The following is a 16,411-nucleotide window of genomic DNA, read 5'->3' on the forward strand; positions in this document are numbered from 1 at the left end:
CTTATTATAATTCAATTTTGCAACTTTACATAACGTTATCGAGGGATTTTTACAAGAATTATACAGCGATGGTACATGGAAGTTGCGTTGAATAAAAGAAGATAAAGTGAATCGATATTTTTCATTTGTAATTAATATATATATATATATACAACAATCTCTAGTACCTTGAAAACAAACAATTGAAACTTTCTCTTCAGTCTCCATTCGTTTAAACTGTTGTAACTCTTTCGATATTATGTAAGATAATGTTTAAGCGAATTGTCGATAAATGTCATTCACGCGACAGTTTCTATCCGACGATGAAAAGAAATAAAAGAAAATGGATGATCGTTTTACAAAACATAACACTCATTCGTCTACTTCTTACTTCTGTTCATTTATCTATGCTATTTTTAAATTTCGTATTGCTATTAAAAATATTTAATAATACGAATCTTCGTATACCTTGATTTTATAGAACCTTTTGTTAATGTTTTAATCGGCTTGCTTTATAAGATTAACGAAAAGAATCGGCTCACATTGTTAATTGAAATACAGACTTAAACGGTTCTCTTTTCCGACAAAGATCTTCGAGCGCTTGAATCGGTCTGTCCCAAATTGGAGTACAACATACCATCGGTCACTTTCTGATAATAATCCCTCAAAGTATCGTCGTAAAATTGCTGCTGCGTCCGCATTTTTTCATTTTCGAAAAATTTATTCAACTGATTTTTGTCGCGAAAGTAGTTTGGCGTAGCTCCATTGGGTAACTGTTTGTTTTTCATCAATAAACCAAGGAAATTATGCACCTTAGGATGATTATAAGCGTTCTCTTTACCATCTTTGTGCTGTTTGGACGCTTTAGGGAAATTGATCGTATCACGAGACAACGTGGAGGGCGAGGCGTGTGAATCAAATGGGGAGCCTTTTCTGAATTGCTTCGAATCTTGCGTGTTGTCGTGTTTCGGCGAGCCATCGGGGTGAACTGGATCGATATTTGATCCGGAAGAGTCGATATTTGCCGATTTATGGGACAAATTACTTCTAGAATGTGACCTTGGTCCATGGTGATGATTATGTTTATGATTATGATTATGGTTATTGAATCTGCTTGGTCCCGGTCTCTTTTTCCCTGGCTTTCCACGTAAATGACTTTTTGTACGATGCGAATTTAACTGCGGTGGTGTCAGGAAATCTCTGACATGTTTCGTATCTCTAAAGTCATTGTTCGATCCAAAATTATATTTGTCTTGATCTTGAGGCCTGCGCTGTCGATACGGTTTGTTATTTCCATAGGAGGAGCGCAAAGAATTCTTTGGATTTTTCTTCAGCATTTGTTCCAACGCGGCTATCATCTCGTCCGGCTTCTTACCAGGTAATTCGGTTGTTCGTACCTTTGTTTCGCTATGATGCGCTTCCAGTTGATCTTTGTTTTGCCTAGAATCGAACAGCGAAGCTTTCAATCGTTGCAGCTCGTTCTTCAGTTTCACGATGTCTGACAAGTCAGTAGCGTTATTACGATTGTTCCCAGGCTTTCGATCGTTGTTCCACTTCTGAGAATTGTAAATAGTCTTCAGAGATTCCTTGAACATTTGCTCCGCGTAGTTCTTCAGATCTAAAGTTAATTTCGGTTTTACCAAGAGTTCACTTTGCGCAGAAAAAGAAGGTTTAAAGAAATTACCTCCAGGCATCAATGGGACTAGGTTCAGATTTTGCTGAAGTGGTTCATTGGCGTGCAGTTTGTTGTTCAACGCATTTTGACTTTTTACGACATCCATGTTTGGAACGAAATTGATCGGATTAAACATAGGTTTGTCCTGTGACTGGTACGCCTTCAGGTCGTTGCCGATGCCTTGATTATTGTTCGAGCCTACATCCGTAAATGCATTCATCACATTCTGCACGTTCGTGGATTCGGTAGTCGACAATATGGCTGGTTTAGCCGTAACGAAGCTGGTTGTGGAGAACATAGGAATTGAGGTGGTTAAAACAGCAGTCGGATAATTCATCGACTCGTAGGAATTTATGATCGTGGTATCTATCGGGTTCGGTTTGATATTCGGATTGACAATTTCGACGTTTCTCGCGCCAACGTGCGGTAAATGGGCATTCCCGATGATTCCTGAAACACTTGGTGACGCATTTAACGTATTAATATTATCGGTACTATGACTAGCCGTGTTATCGATCATTTGATACGCGAGGGACGGAAGCTTGATGTTTTTCAACGTTGACGCGCTGTTATCGAAACCGGTATTTTGTCTCAAATATTGTTGGCCCTGATCTCGAGATTGTTGCAACAGAAAATTCGTTCCTTGAATGTTCTGCTGTTCCGAAAATATTTGCGGAGTACTCGCCGATAACGTTGTGAACGTTGGCATAGGATTGAAGACCGCTGGTAGCAAATGCGTCGTCTGGAGATAGGTTTTCGTTTTCGGCGCTACGTTAATGTTTTTCAACGACTGTTGATATAGACTGTCCTGTACCTGAGGCTTGACTCCTTGAGAATTGGAATTCTCCAAATAATAAGGATTACCATTGAATGTTTGCCCTTGATCGTCATGGCCGACAGCAAAGCTTGCCGAGGCCAAGAAATTCGTGCTTGTACCGGGAAGCATGGTCTTCTTGTTCTGCGATTCAGAAGTTATTAAGTTGATCTTCGTGACTGGTATAGTCTGTGGCGTCGGTGTAATCGTGGGCATCGTTGGAAGCGGTTGCGCTTGCAAATTACCGTGACTAATAGGATTTTGGCCGTGTATCCCGTGAGGATTCACCTGAATATAATCCGAGCCGATGACCGGCGTCTGCATCAACGTCGAGATAGTCTGAAAAGTTGGCTGCGGGAGTATTAGCTGCGGCATATGATTGGCCGACATTTGATTCGAAGTAGTGACGACTGCTGGCCGAGATGTAGCCGTGGCTTGAGCATCTTGAGCCGAGATGCTCTGCAAGTTATGGTTTAAGCTCGGAGTAACCGCAAAAACTGGAGCGACTGTATTCGATACGTATTGGGGTTTAAGGTTCGCGTGCATCGAATTGTGGAAGTTATTCTGGCCAACGATAATATCTGGCAGGGGCGTAGATACTCTTATCTTTACATCGTTACCGATCACATTCTCGCCGGTGCTTATCTCAGGAGCGGACGTGCTTACCGCGTTAAGTGGCGTGGCTGAAACGATATTGTGCAAGATTGCATTAGAGACGTCGAAGCCTTGACTGTTACCGATCGCTGTTGCGTGATCAAAGTTTGCCACCGGTACCAAGTTCACTTTGACCGGTACGATGAGTTTCGGTTTCTCAAGTTGGCCGATTTCAATACCACTCGAGTGAGAAATCTCAAGGTTCGGAGAGATCTGGTTCCAGCTACTGCTCGGCTTGAAATTAGACTTTTGCGATTTTACGTGCCTCATTTCCGAGGCCGAAAATCTACCATCGTACCTCGCGTCTTCGTAGCTATCGTCTTGATCTTGATGCCGATCGTCGTCTGTCCATGAATTCCCCCTTACTTTCTGACGATGCGACTTCGATCTCGACGAATGATGTCTCTTACCCTGGCTTTCCTGCTCCGCGCTATCGAGATCCCCTCGATGTTCTTTCGGGAGCCGCTTCGAGCTGTTGCTAGGTCGTCTTCTGCTCTTCTGAACTCTTCTAGGCCTCTCCGTGTACTCCGCGTAATCACCTTCGTCCGACACGTCTCTCGAGTCCTCGTCGCTTCGATATCTTCCATCTCTGTTGTTCATCGTGTAACGATGCGACACTTCGGAGCTCACCGAATCGATTATCCTCGAAGTTTGGTGATTATCGGTATCGAAAGCGGATATACTGGACGGCTGATGAAATTTGTAATTAGGTTCAGCAACCACGACAGGGTGGGAAAATTTGTGATTCTTCGGAACTTGAGGGGACGAAGGCGCGAAGCTGTAAGAATCACCGTTGTTCTTTGCGTTGGTCTTCAAAAAGACACTAACCTCGTCGTTCAACCTTGGCAAGGACGACGCAGCTGCCTCGTTTTGTCTAGCTGCGCTTTGTCCGTGACCGTCATAACTGAGAACATGCTGCTGTTGATAATTGTTGTCAACTTTCTCTTGATCGCGACTCTTCTTCCCTAGATCCTTTGCTGAATTATGAGAATAATAATAACTATGCGAATTGTCTTCGTTGTTATTTTCGGACACAATTGTTCCATAATTTGCCATATAATCTTCCACTTTCTGCCTGTTTCCTTGAGTTTTATGTTTCAACGTAGATGGCGTTTTTTCTTCTCCGTTTTCGTTGATACCCAACGCTTCGTCGTATAAATCCGTATAAGTGGCAACCACCGGTGTGTCGTTCCTAACTTTAAGCAACTCGAAATTGTTCCGATCGCCTTGATACTCGAACGATCTACGATTTGCGCTCAAGTTAGGAAAGTTTAAAAATATTCTCGCTTCTGTGGAATAAACAGGATCGTCCTCGAGGTTATCCGATTCATGTGGAGCCGTCTGTTCGTCGGTGCTATCGGTATTGGCCGGATTTACTCGCTCGTTTAAGAAGTTACTCCAAGTAACGTTAATCGATTCTTTTTCTTTCTTCAACGACGTGGCATCTGGTTGCTCGAATGGATCAGACGGTGATGGCGATGAAGATACTAATATAGGTACAAACCCATTTGAATTTTCATAGTGCACTGTGGTATCTATCATAGATGTTATCAGCTGGTTTCGAAACTCCGGTTTCTGTTCTGGCTTCTCCGCATTTTGCGCCACGTTCTCCGACGCAGTTGCAATCTGATCAAACGCCGCTTCATCCCGTGGGTGCGTGTTTCCCGTTCCTATTACGTGCGGCCAGCTCAAAGACAAGAGTACAACCTGCACCGAATACAAAGTTATTAACAATGAGTTAAGAAAACGACTATTTCCATTTAATTCGCGTACTTTATAATCGAATTTTCACCTATCAGCCGCAATTTGTTCATACCATGTACAAGCGATGGAATAAAAAGTCAATCGTGATCGAAGTACGTTAAGTAAAGCTACGTTTCACTGCCCGATAAAGTTCGCAACTCTGTATATCGTGTAACGTCAATCAAATCGAAACGCACGAGAAGCGGCAGATACGTTTTAAACGGATTTATCGAATGCTTTTAACTAAAACGCTAACTGGTTTGAAGAAAGTCGACGCACCGGTGGTCGAAAGAAGAAAGCGCTCCGATTATCACGAATTTAAGATAATACCAAAATTAAACGGAATGACCGGTGAAAATAAATGGCAGTCATTGGGCTGACCTAGAAAAAAAAACATACTAGAAAAGTAAAATGCGAGAGGCATGCGTGTGTACTGTGACAGTGAAGGACTGAATGTGCACGGAAGCAAATCCTCAAGAACTTTCTCACCGATTCGCAAAAGCTAGATGTTAATCGAATCTCTTGGAATTTGGACGATTTTCAATTGAAGAATAAAATATAGCACGAAGAAGAAATATTTCAGTCGAAAAGGTTATTAATGGAAATCGCCAGTAGAGGGTAGCAATTCAAATTAAAGTGGAACGTTCCTGTTTGACATTCGACGGAGATAATTGGGATATAAAGTGAAATAATCGTAGCTAATAATGAATTGCTTCGAACAGAATAAAATTGCATTTAATTGCCAGAGAATAATACCATTCCCGTCTAATAAGTGGACGTTAACCACATAGCAATAAATTTCGTTCTACTTTCGGGCAGACCAAAATAATCCGGCACACGAGGTTTCGATCGCCCAAGTGTTCAAAGAAAGTAAGATCTTTCCTTTGACGTTTAATTGGTTAACACGTACACGAGGCAAATTAGGGAAAACACCAACGTCGAAATACGAAGAAAGAAAGTGCTCCAATTACGCGGCTCTGTGTGCGTGTTTAGATACACTCTATAAACCTTTATCGGCATTTTATGTTTAATTTTTCGGATATATATGAAACAGCGTTAGATTCTTCTTTTATATCGTGATTTAATTTATCCGGTAGCTTATCGAGATTTTCATCTTCTTACGGCATTAAAAAGCGGCGGAGAAGACATTACGATCTCCGATTTAACGTAGCATAAAAGTACGAATCTCTTTCCATTGCGATTCGAACAGGCTGATCTATTACGAGAAAATATATCGTCGTCGACACAAGAATTAGCGTATCGACGTTTAAGAGAACTACACTCGTTCACGAAATTCTGACTGTTCGTGATCCGATCGTCACAATTCACACAGAATCGAATCGGCACTTTTTGTCGAGATTTTGGTATCACGTACTTACGAGACAAAAGAACATTTTCTTAGCCGTAGCAGGAGCACCGTTTACCCTCTAAAACAGAAACCACGATTAAGATGGACCGAGTATCACCGAGCTTCGCGTTGAACACATTGATCGTAACACGGGTTTTTCTCAGAATTTCTATTGTATAATCCAAAAGATCTTGCGAGCTGGACCTCCACGCGAGAACTGAGCCACATAGTAGACACGCGATTTTCTTTATACACTCTGGTAGCCAAGTGAAAAATATCGTTCTAAATATTATCCTATAGTCCACCAGTCGGAGGATACTTTCATTCGCGACACGCGACCATCGCTGAGAAATTGTTGTCCGTAATAACTGCAGGATGCGACCACGCATCATTATCGTGCACACCACGCCAAATTACTGAAAGAAGAAAAGTAACTTAGGCTGACTGATCGCGCTAAGCATCGAGATTCACAAATATTTCGTATCGTAATTAATGATAGTCTATCGATTAATAATATATAACGCGTTGATCTTTCGTATCCCTCTTATTATATCTCTGCGTTCTGCTTATAAGCTTCGTTGTTCGAGGTAATAATTAGAAGATTCAGAATTAATATATTTCGAACATTATTTTTCGGTGGAATCGATACAGTAGGATACGAAGAAATTCCAATTAGATATAAAATTATCACAAAGTATAAAAGAATCGCGTTAGATGGTCAGTAGTTTTGCGACTGGATTTTATGCGCTCTAAAACACACGCATTATGCGCAGCGCGCTTACTCCTCCCGATGCAACCAGTCTCACACGATAGAAACGTCGGCTGATGTCGGTGTACCATGATAGTACCACGCTCGACCATTCTTTGCTGTGTAAGACCGCACTCGCAATCGCTACAGTTTAATGCCTTGTGTCTAATTGCCGTGCTCTGTAGATAGGCGGAGATATTATCGTTGCCTTTCGTTGTGAAAACGTGGCATTAACTGCGCCCTACGACCATCGTAGCTTCAGTTTGTTCATCTGCACTTAACAAATAATTAATGCTAATTACCTTCCTCTACCAACCGTTTCACGTACATTTGTCCTTTCTTCTTTGGCTATTTTTTTTTCTTTTGGACGGGAGGAGGGGCAGCCGAGGAAAATTCTGCTGATGCTGCGCACAATTTAGATTTGATCTATACTTCGAAGCAACTTCGATGTTGATGTCGGCGTCAACGTTGCGAAGAATGCGTTCTAAGCTTCTCGGGTATCGGCGATGTTTTGCATATATGTACAAATGTATGCTAAATTCGCATCTTTCACTAGGTGAATCATGAAACGAAGAAAGAACATTAGAAATTTCCCGCGGGATTTTACTTTTCTTGAATTTTCTACGTTAATTAGTTCTAGAGTTTACGTTAAATAGATAATAATGCTAAATGTCATTAATCAGATCGATCAGATTGATAAGGGGAATTATCGAAAACATTTCGTGTGGAGACTGGGCATGGTAGAAGGGGAATCGAAAGTAACGAAAATTAAAAAGATTGTGTTTAAGCAGCGCGTGGAAATAACATCGTGCAGTGCGATAAATATCGCTAATGATCTCATTAAACTAAATTTAGAGGAAATGAAAGACTCGTTTGCTTAAGTACGAATTTTATTTAATTAGATAGATATGTATACAGAAGCGTAAATGTACGCTTTATACCAGATCCTTAAGAACTAAGTTTATAAGGTACCTTCTTGAAGTAAAAAATTTGGTTAATCATATGTTAAATTTCAAAGCGTTGATCCACTTTGAGCACGACTAATTCTTCGAAAATTTAAAACGTTCAGAAATTACTCCGCAACTCTCGAAGAAGCAGCAACCGCAGTAGGTACAGTAGGTCGCCAAACTTTATTGCACAATCCCGTATTAAATACTACCGAATCACTGTCTTTAACAAATCGTATTCCCTTCAAGTTCAATGGCACAAAGCGTCTTACAAAATAATAGTAGATGTGCCAGACACGTCGCTTTCGCTCGCCCTCTTTCCTTTCTCTATGGGTCGTTAATTGTCGACCTTGTAGTTGGTATATCTTGGATCCTCTAAAATTTGAACGCTTTTAGTTTTCTGCCGACCGCTCAACCCTTGAACGTAACGATTGTTCGAATCATCTAAATTGCTAGTTTCGTAACTCGATTTCCCAACGTACGAACTTGAACTGTAAGTCGGTGATCGTGCATCGTCTTGCGTCAACCGAATCAGATCTAGAACGGGGCTCTTATTAGTCCCAATCGTCGAATGTTTGGGAAAGGATTCCGACCCGAGATTGTACGTCGACGGCTGTGCCAATTGTTGGATGCTCTTAGCATACTGAAGCAAGTATTGTTGAAGCAGAGCCTTCAGATTGATGTTCTGCGTGTCTTTAGTCTGAATAGGAGAGGTACCATCGACTCTGAGTATAATGACCGGTATCAAAGAGTTTCCAGCTTGCACGAAAGTCGGACGAACGTTCAAAATAGACGAAGGATTTCTAATATATTCAGAGATGGACGGATTATAGTTCAATAAGTCCGAATACTGTAGATTGGAATAATCGTTTAAATCGTTGTTGCTGAAACTTTGCTTCTGCGATTCCCTATTTTCTGCAAGTATCGTATCCAGATAGTTTTGTATTTTCGGATTGTACTTGGGTGTAGTTTGAGAAGAGTGTACGGTGGACGAACTGAAGAAAGAATTGACAGGTGTGGTGCGGTTAGTAGTCGGTTCCGTGGTATATTCCGGATTCGGGCTATTCACCATGTATCTTGACAACGTTTGCTGATTACGTGAACTATGATTGAAATTGTGTTTGATCAAGCTAGGCTTCGTATTCTCCGGTGAAGTTGACGAAACGGGGGGAAAAGAATAGGAGGCTGCTAGGTTGCCGTTGGGTTGACGCTGTTGCGCCAGGTTTACATTTTGCCTCTGGCTCACTAAATTCTGATAGCCGAGTCGATACACTTGTTGCAGTGGCAAACTCGCCGACAAGGATTCCGCAGAAACGAATGGATTTGGCTCTCGTCCGGTTTGCTCGGATATCGTAGGAAATTGCACCGGGCCCTGCGATAAAATATTATTTTCCGTAGAGCTATTTTCATAAATCGAATAAGGCTCCTGGGTTTTTGTGGGTGGCTGCGCCAACGGATGCGAATATTCAACGTAAGTAGAAGGCGGAACGTCGGAGACCCTACCGTCCGGATATTTCCAAAATACTTTGTTCTCGTAGCGGATTCCATTTTCCACGGTGTACTTGGGACTGTTTGAGTGTGGCAAACCAGCTCTTGGAAAATGAGGATCGTAGTTCAGCGGAGCGATCGTAGAGGAGTCGATATTTTGAGAAACGGAACCGAAGCTATGGGAATTGATATTGGATCGAATATTCTGTTTCTGGCTTGTGTAAGTTTGCGCGTTCCCGTTATGAGAGAAAGGACCTGCGGTAACATAGTTGAACGAATCGCTCTGTGAACTCGCAAAGTTCGCAACACCAGAAGTTACATGTTTGAGTGTCTCCGTGACGCTAACAGGCGAAGGTGATTGTGTCGTAGTTGGCAAATTATTATTCCTGTATCCCGGATTTTGAATTGCGAATGAGCTGACTGGAGGTTTCGATGTTGTAAAGAAGTTTCGATACGATTCGGAACTAGAACTTGTTGCGGCTTTTTGCGGCTTCGTTCGTAATCCGAACACGGACTCAGGTTTCGTGGACCGATGAAAATTCAAATATCGGAGATTCGCTTGACCCTGGCTATTAATCTCGGAGAATGATGTGGCGAAAGAGTTCTGTTGCGTACCAAAATGCCCTTTTTGATTGCTTGGCTGTACCCTTTCGATTATCGTCTTTGGTAGAAAAGGGCTGATCGATTCCTCGATGCTCACCGTGGTCCCTGATTTTCCGGCTGGAAAGTAGTAGTTGTATCTTCTCATTTGAATGGTGTTCATGTTGAGACCGTAACCGAGACCGCTGTTCACCGTACGCTTCGATTTCTCCTCGGAAGTCATATTTTCATCCTCTGTATCGTTGCCGAAATCTAGTAGTATTATTGGTGGTAAAATCGGTAAGTCATCCGACCGATCCTCTTCATCCTTTGAATCAGATGTCGAAATGGCATCGTCGATATCGTCTAGAGGGGAGCTAATGGTAGACCCGTATTCTGGATCGTCATCCGCTTCGGAAGGTAGAGACTTCCCAGCGACGTTCGACGAGCAGAAACCAATTATGAGAAGAACCATAGGAATCTGAAAGCGACGAAAAGCGTATGAAGTATGAACGGACGTGTACAATAACGAGAAGGTAATTATCGATCTTACAGCTCGATACTCCAGTAATGATAATTTTACTTTCACTTCCCTTCCTTTAGCATCATCGTAGAATGTCATACGTTTTTATTCTTAACATGGACGAACGTTTATCAAACAAACTTATAATTAACAAAGGGAAATCGACGCATTTTTTTGCGCGATAAGTATTACGAGGTCAATTTTAACAGGAAAAAGTGCGAATTTTTACAAGGTCACAGTTAAGGCCAAGTATCCGGTTGGCAAGTAAAGAGAACGAGTTTCGTACGGCGCGCACTTCTGATTTTCACCGCTTTCTTCGGTAACTGTATACCTCCGCTGATATTCCTGTATTTCGAATTAAAGTTTTACTCTGTATTTCAAAATAAAAATATCGCAAACTCGAAAGATCGTTTTAAAACAGTCGTAAACAAGCTGGATCTGTATCTAAGCGTGCTGTTGTGAATCTTAATTTTCTCTAAGAGACGCCATTAATAATCTCCAAGTGACAGGTAAGAAAGTTACTCGAAAGGCATAGACATTATCGCGTTATACTCTTTTGCACTCAGACCGATTACCATAGAAATTATTTAATTTTGAAATCGCTCAACCTACTGGCTGAACGCTACTGCGTTTCGTAACAGAGAATGATTATTCGGTAAATGGAGCGTCGCGCCATTTTCACCAAGGTATATCTTTCGACCAGGTAGAAAATCAACCGTTACCTAATAACGAACAACCCGAATAGATTTTATGACAGCCGAGAGCCACCGTTCCTGGGGTACCTTCAAGGACTTTCACTGACTTGCTCAAGAGCATCTGCCACGGTTACTTTACCGGACCTGCGCGACCGTAGATGGAAGAAAATAAGAAACACTTTCTCCATAATGACCGATTCAGAAGAATCTCGTCGACAGAAAGAATTTAATTCTATGAACGAAACGATGAATTATTTTGAGTCGATATCGTCGACACAGATGATATTAAATAGATCGGTGTAGCTAGCAGTCAGTTATATCGATGTGCTCTATAAGTTAGTAGATTCTTGTACGAAATAAGACGAGATAAGCGAAGAAACGTACGTCGGAACGCATATAAATAACGTCATTCGTATTATCATTCCGAGCGTTCCGAAAAACTAATAAGGGTGATCCTTCATGAACGAGATAAGGTAAAAGTCATATTCCGTGCACGTAAAACTATTATTCGTTTGTCTTGCCTCTTCGCTCCACAATTTGTATCTTTTAAGCATGAAACGAACATTATGCGCATAATATAAATCATTTTGAAATTTCGTTGTCGTTATAACGAAACACTATAACTTCTAAATAATTTAAAGAATCCTGTATAACATACACGTAATATAGCTAAAAGGATTTTCTACGATAAATGTTCACATATTTGCATCGGTCACTTAATTTATCCACTTTGCCGTTTTATAATAACTACGTATAGAGACGTTAAACGTCGAATCGATCAGCTGGCAGGTAGGACGCGTTAAATTTCCGAAATATAAAAATGAAACGTTTAAGAAAATGTCAAAACTAAAGCGAGAAATCGGCGTACTTACGTGTATCACGAGAATCTTCATGATGACGGTCGACCTTAAACCTGTACGCTTGACTCTTGGTCTTCTCGCGTGTATTTGGAACTGATGAAGCAGTGGCGGCTACATCCCACCTTATATGCCTTCGCTTGAACCGCGAGAGGGACACCACGATTATAGTTTCACCGCTGTAACACACTGACATTCTTTATTCGATACGTATGGAAAGACATCTGCCAGTAGCGTAGCGACACCAGTATGGCAGTGTGCTCATCCTTGGTTAATATTTCGACACGAAGAAAGCTAATGTCACGATATACATATTCGTAGTTATGATCGCGACAACGAGATTAAAGCGACAATTAATTATCGTCCAAGACGACACGTACTTTTTCATCGCTAATTAAGACGTGCAAAAGGATTAGCCGAAACTCGATAAATTATTACAATTACGCAAATTCTTAATGCTGCGTCATTTGCTAACCGTTGATTAAAAATGAAATAACTGTAAAGCAAATTTTTATTGCTACGTAATATTTATACCGTTGTCATATTTTTCTTAGTTAGTATACAGCGTGTTAATAAAAAAAAAAAAAGTTAAGACGTTTGCCGAGCTGAAATTTCTGGCAAATAATATCAAAAGCCTGCACCATTGGTTCTTTCCCCAGGATCCGCTTTCTCATTTTGGCATACGGCGCCGGCATCCGCGTAAATAGCCAAGTGGCTGTGCCTCTGCCTTGTGTCAACAGCTCTCTATTCGAATACGTAATGTGATGGCGATGCTTTTATCATAGTTACACTAACGTCATAATCGGAGAAATGGGCCAATAAATTATTCAACTTCAATGAAAATGAAATATTAGAGGTTTCAGATATTTTCTATCTTTTACAATTTACAAAATGCTCAATTTACAATAGGTAGCCAAAAAATATGCTAATTCCATTAAAACTTTCAATTACTGAACACTGTTTCATCGGATGTAAAAATTTCACCTAATATAGAACAAAGATGGTAAAATGTAGGACAACGTTCCTTTTAATAAGAGTTTATTAAAAAATTGCGTAAAATACCCACAGGTATATAGAAAAAAAAAACGAAAGTCTAACAAAATTAAACATAAGTACGACGTTTACGCTTGTGATTGAAGAATCTTCGATAAAAGACTAGATGCGACGCCTTTTATTGTCGGCGGTATATCTTCACTCGCTTCTCAACTGCAATGAACGTCGAAGCTTCTATTAACAGTATCTACTGACCATCATACTCGACGATCGTCAATTATCAGATAAAGAAAACGCTTAATGAATTAGTCGATCTTTCGTTTCTTGTATAAGAAATTTTCTTTCGATGGAAGAAAGCCCCTTTCCAGCTTTATCGGCCTCTCTTGATATCTGTAACGAATATTTATCTTAGCAAACGTATCTAGGGAATTGACAGACTAGGCAAGTTTTATGCACACATATAGCTCGTTGCAAATAATAATTTCGTACTTGGAAGAATCTTGGGCTGCGATCACGTTGCTTGGAACGTACGAGTCTAACAATGATCTAGGCTCGGACGAACCCACGTAATTTTGTTCTGGAACAGGTTCTTCGTCGTGTGACGAAACGGGCGTCAAGGACGTGGCACTGGATTTGAAATCCTGCGGTGGTATTTGAGGTGGTACTAGATCGGTATTTGGTTCTTCCGGATCCTGTTACGAAAAGTATACTTATACGGCAAAATGTTTTAATCAAAAGGAATTTCGTTGCCTTCCTATTACAAATTCCATTTACTTGCTTGCATCGCTACGAACCTTGACGTAATTCTGAGTCACGCTCTGACTGTTTTGCTGCCCCAGACCTTGATTCGGCAGCTCATCAGCAATTGATGCCGCGGAATGCAACTCTTCGAGCGGCGCGGTGTATTTCACGCTGCTTTGCAAAGAATTATCTTGATCGTAGCTAGGTGGACGAGCGTAAACGTCACTGTAAACTGGCGTGGCATGCATATAAACCGTTGCTGGTTGAGTGTACACCAGCTGGGAAACGTACTGTGGCTGGGAAGGAGCAATGTACGCTTGTGTGTATAAAAGTTGTCTTCCTTGGGCATACGTTTGATCCGATGGTGCGTAAGTTGGCACGCTGAATAACGCAGAGTTAGAGAATTTCTTTGAGTTAACGGGAGTTGTATAAACCGCACCCTTCGTAACCTGAAACGATGAAAGTTTCTATTTAGTTCTAGCATCGTTTCCAAAATTCCACGAATACTACAAAGGTCTACTTTCTAATCATTATTTCTCCAGATATTAACCTTGGTCGAAGAAGCAGCAGGTGCGCTACTGTATTTTGGTGCGTACTGTATTTGGTAAGTTTGCTTCGCCGCTACTATTGGCTTTTGATTTAGCGTTGACGTATAGAGAGGGATAGATATATGATTGGTCGCTGCTGTGGTTAATCGCGGTACCAATAATCCGCTTTTACCAGAACTTACGTCTAAATTCGGGTAATAAGTCAGAAGATGCATCGTGGGGATGTCGATGTATACCGGTTCTGTAAAAAATTAATTAAAGATTAAATTAAGGTCGGGCCGACCTTACATGTTGCGTTCGTGTTTCACATCGTCGAGACCTTTATTCACATTTCTCGCAAAGTTCGCCGAAACTGTTTTTTGTTGTACAGCCTGCAATTGATTGCCAATATTCACTTCCGGTTGGTAAGTCAATTCTTCCGACTCATAGGCATTTGACGTGATTCCTTTTGGGGGCAATGACGGCTGCTGTTGGTATTCGTTGTAATATCGCTGTGGTAATATTTGTTGCGGCGAGACGTTGTTTTGCTGCTGGTAAACTTGTTCTTTCGCCGCGTACTTGTTAGGGTGAACGTACGTTTCCGGCTGGAACTAAATAAACATGAATTGGGTTAATCAACGATTGTATAATTTGACATGATTCGTGACATTTATAACGTTTGTTTTACATTTTGCGCTGGAGGGGGGGTTACGTAAGTAACCGATGAACTAGTCGGTGGTCCACGATACTGATTCGGTACTCGGTAGTGTTGTTGGTTAAATTCTGGCTTTGTAAGAAATTTTGATTGCTCCGTCCGTGTAATACCGGATTTCGATATACCTTCCACTCTTAAATTATCCCTTTCTATGTCCTCCAAGTTGATCTTCTTTTCTCCATTCGCGCCGATGCACAGCAAGCCCAGCATCAAATAAAATTTCTGCAAAATAAATAGCAAAGTATCGTGTGACTAAGAAACTGGAAATCGTTTCTATTCGAATATAATATTACTAAAATAAAGTAAATCGAATTTAAAATGCGATACAATTATACGCGATAGCGTAGATTGCAACAAACGATAGCCATTATTTATGTTTGGTCATATATTTGCTTCTTAACCATTGCGATTGCTGGTAAGAAATGAACTTCCATCGGGATATACTTTCACTGATCACGAAGTTCTGGGTCAAATATCCGGTATGGAGCACTCTTTTATACACTGCACCTGGTTGCAATCTCTCCGGGGGAGGGCTTCTCCCGTAAGCGAGTGCATCGCATCGTCGATACAAAAGTAAAAGTTTATGGTTCTCGTATTAATTGCGATGCAGGTACTATCAAAGTGGCGCAGCCGACATTTTCTCTTTTCATAATTAATCGGTATATTAAGGAATTTTATTTCCGCGTACGAAGATAAGACTTCCAACGTAAAGCGTACTAATAGTCCAAAACAAGAGGCCACTGATAATTAAGATATTATGAGACGACTAGAAGAGAACACTTACCATGTTGCTTTAATTTCAGAAAGTATGACCGCGACCCGAAGATTCTAGCTCTACTACAAAACCAATGTAGATTCACCTTCTCTTATATAGCCTTTACCCCTACCAGCAGTATGTATGTATATCTTGACGGGGCACATTTCACTCGTGTATCATAGCGTCTTTAGTGGCCCTCCTGGACCACGTGATAGGAATACCTGCTTCACTCAGATACAAGTGAAGGGACGGAACATCCCTTTCGTTATTAAAAGTCATAGAACGTGCGATGTTACGTGCACGAGGAAAAAGCAGCATCCCAAAACTTGATCATATATAATACGATCGCTATATATATAGTATCGCTAATGGCAGGCTGTACGATAATATGCTAATACAACTTGGTAATACACTTCGCACGATTAAAAAACCAGTACACATCAAGTATCTGTCCTGAGAGATATTAGTTTTCTAATTTCTAGCTTCTTGTCGGACGCTATGTATTTCCCACGATATACCAACCACGATAATTAGCCGCGTTTAATTCAAGAAAAAGAAGCAGTTTAGTAGACGTTTAGCTGTGAGAACGTATCGTGAAAAGTGAATAGAAACAAGGATATACTCCGTG

The 16,411-nt window shown here is 41.0% G+C and overlaps 3 protein-coding genes across 3 annotated transcripts; all 3 read right to left on the reverse strand.

The window, feature by feature from the left end:
- Positions 1-542: 542 nt before the first annotated feature.
- On the reverse strand, positions 543-7,074 carry LOC132906106 (uncharacterized). The gene is made up of 3 exons (XM_060957974.1): positions 7,051-7,074; positions 6,245-6,292; positions 543-4,829 (listed from the first exon to the last, which is right to left on the reverse strand). Exons 1-3 carry the CDS (start codon positions 7,072-7,074, stop codon positions 543-545), a joined length of 4,359 nt encoding a protein of 1,452 aa, XP_060813957.1.
- A 777-nt stretch (positions 7,075-7,851) lies between these two features.
- On the reverse strand, positions 7,852-12,210 carry LOC132905881 (uncharacterized). Its single transcript, XM_060957602.1, has 2 exons — positions 12,066-12,210; positions 7,852-10,456 (listed from the first exon to the last, which is right to left on the reverse strand). The coding sequence occupies exons 1-2, from the start codon at positions 12,084-12,086 to the stop codon at positions 8,246-8,248; spliced, it is 2,232 nt and encodes a 743-aa protein (XP_060813585.1). The 5' UTR covers positions 12,087-12,210; the 3' UTR covers positions 7,852-8,245.
- A 1,117-nt stretch (positions 12,211-13,327) lies between these two features.
- LOC132906052 (uncharacterized) lies at positions 13,328-15,898 on the reverse strand. The gene is made up of 7 exons (XM_060957893.1): positions 15,811-15,898; positions 15,000-15,248; positions 14,652-14,922; positions 14,335-14,573; positions 13,838-14,233; positions 13,533-13,735; positions 13,328-13,433 (listed from the first exon to the last, which is right to left on the reverse strand). The coding sequence occupies exons 1-7, from the start codon at positions 15,811-15,813 to the stop codon at positions 13,349-13,351; spliced, it is 1,446 nt and encodes a 481-aa protein (XP_060813876.1). The 5' UTR covers positions 15,814-15,898; the 3' UTR covers positions 13,328-13,348.
- Between the last annotated feature and the right edge of the window lie 513 nt (positions 15,899-16,411).

This window comes from Bombus pascuorum, chromosome 4 (assembly GCF_905332965.1).
Source record: "Bombus pascuorum chromosome 4, iyBomPasc1.1, whole genome shotgun sequence".
Lineage (NCBI taxonomy): Eukaryota > Metazoa > Arthropoda > Insecta > Hymenoptera > Apidae > Bombus > Bombus pascuorum.

Coding starts and splice junctions, on each gene's coding strand:
- LOC132905881 (XM_060957602.1), bottom strand. CDS start 12,086: ATGAAGATTCTCGTGATACAC. Junction 10,457..12,065: donor TGAAGATTCTCGTGATACAC/GTAAGTACGCCG, acceptor CGTCGCTTTCAG/ATTCCTATGGTTCTTCTCAT.
- LOC132906052 (XM_060957893.1), bottom strand. Junction 14,923..14,999: donor CCCCCCCTCCAGCGCAAAAT/GTAAAACAAACG, acceptor ATGTTTATTTAG/TTCCAGCCGGAAACGTACGT. Junction 14,234..14,334: donor CTGCTGCTTCTTCGACCAAG/GTTAATATCTGG, acceptor TCATCGTTTCAG/GTTACGAAGGGTGCGGTTTA.
- LOC132906106 (XM_060957974.1), bottom strand. CDS start 7,074: ATGGTCGAGCGTGGTACTATCATG. Junction 6,293..7,050: donor TCGAGCGTGGTACTATCATG/GTACACCGACAT, acceptor TTTCTGTTTTAG/AGGGTAAACGGTGCTCCTGC. Junction 4,830..6,244: donor AGAAAATGTTCTTTTGTCTC/GTAAGTACGTGA, acceptor TATTCGGTGCAG/GTTGTACTCTTGTCTTTGAG.